At 41.2% G+C, this 8,242-nt stretch overlaps 1 protein-coding gene across 1 annotated transcript in view; it reads right to left on the reverse strand.

Annotated features, from left to right (window-relative positions):
• Positions 1 to 5,201: 5,201 nt before the first annotated feature.
• The window catches only part of RIT1 (Ras-like without CAAX 1), a 9,493-nt gene continuing 6,452 nt past the window's right edge, over positions 5,202 to 8,242 (reverse strand). The window contains exon 6 of the mRNA XM_004693825.2: positions 5,202 to 7,040. Coding sequence (XP_004693882.1) covers positions 6,810 to 7,040 — 231 coding nt within the window. The 3' untranslated portion in view covers positions 5,202 to 6,809. The remainder of the gene's footprint in view (positions 7,041 to 8,242) is intronic.

Genomic DNA, 8,242 nt, shown 5'->3' on the forward strand with positions numbered 1-8,242 from the left:
AAAAATCTCTCTATGACTCACAATAATGAGTATTTGACAAACATGCACATATTGGACCAGCTTTCTCTCCAGTGAGCTCTGCCCTCTTGACCTCTTGCCATATCCCATTTCTTACCCTTTATGTCAAGTTTGCTTCTTTTATTTTTTTAAAATTTATATATTTATGCTTATAGAACTGGGGTACAGGCCAGAGGTGCAGGGGCCGTGAGAGGATTCACCAGAGACAGAGCAAGGAGCAGAACAGGCAGATAGACTCAAATACACTGTTGAGGGGAGCAGCGGGTGATACAGGAGAGGTCTGCCATGCCATGTGGGTCACCTCCCTGGCTGGGGATTAAACTCAAACTGCAGTGGCTGAAATAGCTTCATAGTGCTTGGCTTTAACCCCTTGCTCCACCAGGGAGGGCCTCCGAATTTGCTTCTTGATGCTGCTTCAGTGTACAACATGATAGCCTTGACGTTCCTGTTTTCAAGTTCTGCGTGATTCTTGACTTCTCTATTCTAAATAGTACTTTGTTGACACATCGAGCAACACCACACTGACCAAAGAAACAGAAACCGAAGTCGTAGAGCAGGCTACATAATGCAGGATGTGCTGAAGAGCAAGATCCTGGCCTTTTTGTTGGTAGACCAGTCATACAGCATTAATCACATGAGGAAGTGAAAAGGAAGGGGAGAATTAAAAGAAGCTGGGTAAAAGGTGGAACTGTGCATCTGTTGATCGCTTGGTATGTAGAACAGCCCTGACTCTATTTCAATCCTATCAATAAGGTGTTCCACTTATCAGCTTCTGGGGTCCTTCATTATACATCAGTCAACGGCCCCCCAGGCGAACGTTCCTGGTCATACCTCGTGATGCAGACCCTTCCCAGGGTGATCTAGCTTTATGCTCTTAATTGATGAGAAAGGTGCCTCATAAGATTCAGCTTTTAGAATGGAGCCTGGATAAACCTCCTAGGATTAGCAGACTCACACTTTGTGGGATTAGGTGATCTAATCCCACCTATGAATTTCTTTTTTTTTTTTTCTTTTTAAGATTTATGTATACAGACCTGGGGTACAAGCCAGAGAAGCAGGAGTGGTGAGAGGCTTCACCAGAGACAGAGTGGGGAGCAGAACAGACAGTTCAACGAAGTACACTGTTGAGAAGAGCAGCAGGCAGGTCAGGAGAGGTCTGCCACGCCATGTGGGTCACCTCAGAGGTTGGGGATTGAACTCAGACTGAAGTGGCTGCGGCCAGCTTGCAGTGCTAACCTGTTGTACCATCAGAGAGGGTACCCACTTATATATTTCAATGCATTCTTTCAATGCATTCATTTAATTAGTCATTTTTTTTTATCTCTGCTTTGTTGCTTACTTATTGTCTGCCTTCCCAATGAATTACCTCTGAGGCAGAAACCATGTTTTAAAAAATATATTTAAAAAAAATTATTTTTGCATAGAAGAACTAGTGTGATAGCACTAAGACTTAACCCCTAGGCTACCAGGGAGGTAGCCTGGGTAATAAGCTTTTTTTTTTTAAGATTTATTTATGCATACAAAACTGGGGTATAGGCCAGAGGTGCAGGGGTAGTGAGAGGATTCATCAGAGACAAAGTGGGGAGCAGAACAGGCAGATCAATGAAGTACACTGCTGAGAGGAGCATTGGGCGGGTCAGGAGAGGTCTGCTGCACCATGTGGGTCACCTCCGGGGCGGGAATCGAACTCATGCTGAAGTGGCTTTAGCTTCTTAGTGCTGTGCTTTAACCCGCTGAGCCACCAGGGAAGGCCTGGTAATAAGTTTTTAAGCTAATTTATTTTAGTCTAAGAAAACTGACTACATCCCAGTTCTCACCATTTGGACAATGAAGGGGAAAAGGTCTTCAAGACTCTATAGAAGGTTTGACTTATTTATGCTATCTGACATGTTCCTAAAAGCTAGATTCTCTTCTGGTTCCTCCAGGTCATATTTCGGCCCTTGCTCCCAAACAGGTGGTGAGCCAACTCAACCCATCAAGGGATAGTGTGTTTTCTGCAGACAAGAGTTAAGAAGTTCCAGCTTTCTTCATATATTCAGGGGCAGTCTGGCCAGAGGTGAAGAGCACACCGTTGAACCACAATTAACCAATAAACCAAGGAAGGATTAGCAACAGACTCATATCCCAACTTTCCTTTTTTCCATTATGTTTTAAGAGATTTTTATTTGTGCATGTAGAAACTGGCATGTAGGCCAGAAGTATGGGGAGTGAGAGGGTTCACTAGAGACAGGATGAGAACCAGAATAGGCAGATTTACAGAAACACATTGCTGAGGGGAGAAGCAGGTTAAGACAGGGGAGGGCTGCTGTGCCATGTGGGTCACCTCCCTGGCCAGGGGTCAAACTCAGGCAATATCGGTGATAGCATGATAGTGCCAAGGCTTAACCTCAAAGCCACCAGGGAGGCCAACATAGTTACTTTATTATTTTATTTAAATTTACGTTATGCTTAATCATTTTACAGCAACTCTTAGTGAGGCAAAAAGGGAGAAAGGCAAAATTAATTTGTGCAGTGAGAGCATTTGGAGATATTTTAAGGACAGGGTGAATAATCTGTTTAGTCAGAGAACTAGAATTTCTAACTACTTCCCTGTATGGTTATATAAACCATGTACGTTTCATTTCCAACTGAGATGATGAAATACAGGATGACAATTTGAATGTTTTAATTTGAAGCTGAGCAAATCCAAGATTACTACAAATCCAGCATTTTCAGTATTGAGCCATCTTTTAAAGTCAAGTGCTTGTCAAAGTTCATAGGAACTCCTGGCCACATCATGTAATGGGTTAGCACTCTGGACTTTGGATAAGGACTTCTGAAAAATAAGGACTTCAGGTTTCTGTCTGTCCTTCTCAAAGACTGAGTTAGGGAAAAGAGGCAAAACTACCAACATTCATTAGGAGCTTAAAGAATTTAGAAGTAGGAGAAAGGAGAAATTTCAGGACTATCTCTTTGATCTTATCTCTCCTCTGCAATTAAGATTTCATTTTAATTTACTTTATCCTGCCCATCTGTGCCTATGCAGGTGATCCTTTTTGCCAACCCTCTCCCTCCACAGGGCAGCAGCCTCCTGCCTGCCCTTGACCTGCACCATGCTGGAGCTTCTCTGCACTGACCTTCCTCAGCAAAGGCAGTTCTCCTAACACCGCCAGCCTGCAACCATGCAGGCCTCTTTCTTAGCAAAACTGTTCCTTTCGGGAGAGCTCTTCCTGGCCTTTTGTGTCCTTTGCTCTTCTGTCCTTTTTCCTAATAAACCTGCTCTTTCAATATTAAAAAAAAAAGGATTTTACTTTACTTTTGTATAGATCTGAGTGTAGGAAAGAAATGCAGAGGACAGGAATTCAGAGGATTCCGCAGAGTGTGGAGCAGAACAAGCAGATTTACTGAAACACACTGCTGAGGGGCACAGGGGCAAGACGGGAGGTCTGCTGGGGCATATGTGGGTCAGCTCCTGGCCAGGGATAGAGATCAGGCTGCTGTGGTGGGCCACTGTAGTGATAGTGTTGACTTAACCCTAGGCTACCAGAGAGGCCCCTCTCCTCAGTGAACCCGTAAGGAATAAGCTCCTCTAATCTGCCCCGGCTATACAATAAAATTAATCTCCCAGTTTGAATCATGTAATCTAGTACCCTAAGAGTGATTCCTATTTTTTTTGTATTTGCAAATATTATCAAATTTCAAGAGCAAGGAATTTTACAGGTTTGCTGAGAGGCCTGCATAGTTGCAGGCAGGAAGCCTTGAGATCAGCCACTGAGGGAGGTCAGTGCACCGAAGCCCCCAGCAGGTACAGGTCATGGGTAGGCAGGAGGCTGCTGCCCTGTGGAAGGAGGGGGTTGGTGGGAAAAATCACCTGCATAGGAATGTAAAATTGTTTGATCTTCCTTTATTATTACAGTCCTTTATAGTTAAGCTGTTAGTGTTTAGTACACAAAGGCAGCTCACAAGTCACTCACTATGGCCACCCTAATAGAAGTCAAAGTAGGTTACATAAAGCCTCTTCATTACCTGTTTCATAATGGCCACTCAATAAATGATAAGGACACAAAAATACACTTCTCTAATGTTCAAACTTAGCCCTCCCTACCAACACTGAAGCACATTTAGAGTAGTGGAGATAAAGGCAGCCACTCTCTCTCTCACACACACACACACACAAAACCACTTTTTTCCTTACACTTAATAGATACTTGAAACAACTTTAATTAACCCTTCTTCAGGTGACAAATGTGCTAAAACTTGTCTAATGTTTTTTCTGTTTCCCCAAGGAGATAAACTGGCTGAGTGAAGGAGCATGCGTGGCAGGCTCCAAAGCACCTGATCAGGTGCTGTTAACAGGTGGGAACTCAAATTTGAGTGATTTTCAGTAAATTTCATAAAATCTCATGGTATTAAATTTTTCTTAAAATTGCCCTTTTGCAATGATTCTACTTATCCACCCACTTAGGTGAGTAAAAGCCCAGCAAGTTGTTTAAAAGGTTTCTATTGTGTCATACAAACTGTATTTATTTATGAATGTGTTCAAAGTGAAAAGCTTTCCCCAGCCCAAACACCACTTCTTGGTGGTAGCCCACTTCTTGGTAATATTCCAAGACATTAAATTCCCTTTGAACTCTCAACAGCTAATCTGAGAGATTGTCTTCTGTATTTTATAGTTGACTAATGTGATATGGCTATAAACTGTTCATGTTTATCAACTTGTCTGAATCTCTCTCTCCAAGATTCTAGGCAGTAATTGGCTTTAATGCCCTCCAACTGAATAAAATTATTTGGAATTTATAAAATTATAAAATGAGGATCACTAAGAACAGACCTGTGATTTACACATATTGTATCCTTTAAACACTTAAGCTTGAAATACATCATGTCTTACAAACACTAATTTGTTGTTTTAATACACAAATTTCCTCGGGTCTTATAGATGTTTCTTTCTGATATTGCTGTTTTGACTATCCTTTAATAACAAAGTTGTCAAGTTCCTGTCTAATGCTTTTCTCTAGGTCATTGGTAATGAGAAACAAAGACTCAAAAAAGCTCTAAGCTACTTGAAATGTGTTAAAATAGATTTGCAGTGTACTTCTCTTCTACCTTTATGTTTCTCCGAAGTGCTACAATTTCTCCTAAGACTTTGTCCTGTATAGATTCAAATTCTGGGTCTTTTACTGTAAAGACACTTTAAGTACCATAAAACATGATTTATTTAGTAGCAAAAACATTTTCAACAATTCCAAAAGGGACCATTACTCAACTAAAACAGTTACAACCATCACTTTTCTTTAAACCTAGAACACAGACCATTGATTATAAAGACAAACATCACAGCCCCGCTCTTGTCTGTAAAAAGAAAAACAATTGAGCTGCATGCTTTTAAGAGGTGATACAGTCATGTTAAGAGTTTAAAGTAGACAAACAATGCTTCAGTGACATTAACTGTTCAACATATGCTACATTACTGTAGCACTTTTGTACTTAATCTCCACACTTATGTTCAGAGAGCAAAATAATCCTGACTCAAAAACAGAGAACTCACCACCATTTTTTAAAGCTCTTTCATTTCCAAGATGATAGATTATCAATTATGCATAGGTATCAAAGTGTTCTCTAGGCTGTTTTGTCAAGGCTAAGCTTTTCACCCTGAGGTGACTTAACAAGGTCCCTGATTAAAATAACCTTCAACAAGAAACTTTATTCATGGGAATTTTAAAGCTTCAAGAGTGGCTCATTAAACAGAAATACCACAGGCTTTCTTAGAGCACCGGGTCTAGTGATTGTCGATGCCAAGGAGGCACATATATATTTTACTCAAACTCCTGTTGTTTCTGTAGGAAAAATGCAGTCAGTCTCACAAAGGGCCTAAGAAACTGTTGCTAGACCTTTCTCTTCTAAATAACATAGGGAAGCCGAGAGAGCACTAGGCGGCCATGAATGTGAACGTGCTGGTATGTGCATTTATTTCCTGGTGGAGGGCTGAGGGGAGGAAATAAATCTGTAAAAGATATAGCTGCTGTGACCAAGGATTTAAACAAGCTTAGTCAAGTAATGGTTCCCAAAATGTTTTAACCTTTGAAAGTAAAGATGAAACCTTGAAATGGAAAATAAAAACTTCATTACATTCTATAGGCTTCTACGAAGTCCCAGTGCAGCTGGATCAAATGTGCACTTCTCAGAGAAACCAGGTTCAGACTACGAACACTGTTCTAATTCTACTTTTTCCCACTAAGTTCCTTCAAATAGATGGCCTGATTTCCCAAATTTCTTTGGTCCATAATCTGCAACATCAGATAGCTATATGCTGAAGTTTGAGCACTGATCTCCTCAGCACTGATTTACCTATGATTTTTGTCAGGAAGCACAGTGTGAAAAGACTGAGGTCCCATCTGGGACTGTCACAGAAAACTATAAAGTTGAAAGATAACATGGAGTTGAGCATGACAAAAAAATTCTTCCTGTGAACTCAATCAAAAACATAATAGTACACATATTCGCCTGGGTATAAATAATGTACATTGATGAATCACCACCAACAACAGAACCCAAAACATTGGCAGATCAAATCCTAGTGTGACAATTTCAAAGTAGACAGTGCTCCATGGGATTAATATGTCAGAATTAGCTGAGACAACATTTCAAATACCACATCACTGAAAACTGAAAACTCCTAGTAGGCATGTCCCCTTTATCAGTTACTTTTACAATAACGGTCATAACAGGAGAAAGAATAAGCACCACGCTCACTAATGCAGGTTACTGGACTGCCCTAAGCACTGCAGTTCACAGATAAACACTTCAAATCTTCAAGTAACTGAGTCTTTCTTCTTCCGGAATGGTGATTTTAGCCTCTTCCATACACTGCTTTTAGGTTTAGATTTTTTCTCCATGGCGAGGACTGCCTCCTTTTCTTTCCTACGTATCTCCCGCACAAGCGCATGGAACACATCATCAATGTAGTAGCGGTATGCAGCAGAGGTCTCAAAAAAGGGACAGCTGAATTCCCGGGCCAAAGCCAGTCCTTCTTCCTTGGTGACCTTTAAAAAAGTAGACATGAAAAAATTTAGTGGTAACAGTGAAAAACAATTCCAGCTGTCCCCAGAAAGCAAAGGTGCTACTTTTAATAATAGGAAGCAAGAGTTAAACTCTGAAGGGGTTGAACATAGAGCAGTGATTTTCATAATGCTAGGAGGATAGACTGTATGACTTCTAAGATTTCCTCTACTTTCAAATTATGCTATTCCATGTTATTCTACTATATATATATATTTTTTTTTTTTTTAAAAGATTTATATATTTATGCTTATAGAACTGGGGTACAGGCCAGAGGTGCAGGGGCAGTGAGAGGCTTCACCAGAGACAGAGTGGGGAGCAGAACAAGCAGATTTACTGAAACACACTGCTGAGGGGCACAGGGGCAAGACGGGAGGTCTGCTGGGGCATATGTGGGTCAGCTCCTGGCCAGGGATAGAGATCAGGCTGCTGTGGTGGGCCACTGTAGTGATAGTGTTGACTTAACCCTAGGCTACCAGAGAGGCCCCTCTCCTCAGTGAACCCGTAAGGAATAAGCTCCTCTAATCTGCCCCGGCTATACAATAAAATTAATCTCCCAGTTTGAATCATGTAATCTAGTACCCTAAGAGTGATTCCTATTTTTTTTGTATTTGCAAATATTATCAAATTTCAAGAGCAAGGAATTTTACAGGTTTGCTGAGAGGCCTGCATAGTTGCAGGCAGGAAGCCTTGAGATCAGCCACTGAGGGAGGTCAGTGCACCGAAGCCCCCAGCAGGTACAGGTCATGGGTAGGCAGGAGGCTGCTGCCCTGTGGAAGGAGGGGGTTGGTGGGAAAAATCACCTGCATAGGAATGTAAAATTGTTTGATCTTCCTTTATTATTACAGTCCTTTATAGTTAAGCTGTTAGTGTTTAGTACACAAAGGCAGCTCACAAGTCACTCACTATGGCCACCCTAATAGAAGTCAAAGTAGGTTACATAAAGCCTCTTCATTACCTGTTTCATAATGGCCACTCAATAAATGATAAGGACACAAAAATACACTTCTCTAATGTTCAAACTTAGCCCTCCCTACCAACACTGAAGCACATTTAGAGTAGTGGAGATAAAGGCAGCCACTCTCTCTCTCACACACACACACACACAAAACCACTTTTTTCCTTACACTTAATAGATACTTGAAACAACTTTAATTAACCCTTCTTCAGGTGACAAATGTGCTAA

This window comes from Condylura cristata, unplaced genomic scaffold (genome assembly GCF_000260355.1).
Source record: "Condylura cristata isolate star-nosed mole 26May11 unplaced genomic scaffold, ConCri1.0 scaffold00040, whole genome shotgun sequence".
In the NCBI taxonomy this organism is placed as follows: domain Eukaryota; kingdom Metazoa; phylum Chordata; class Mammalia; order Eulipotyphla; family Talpidae; genus Condylura; species Condylura cristata.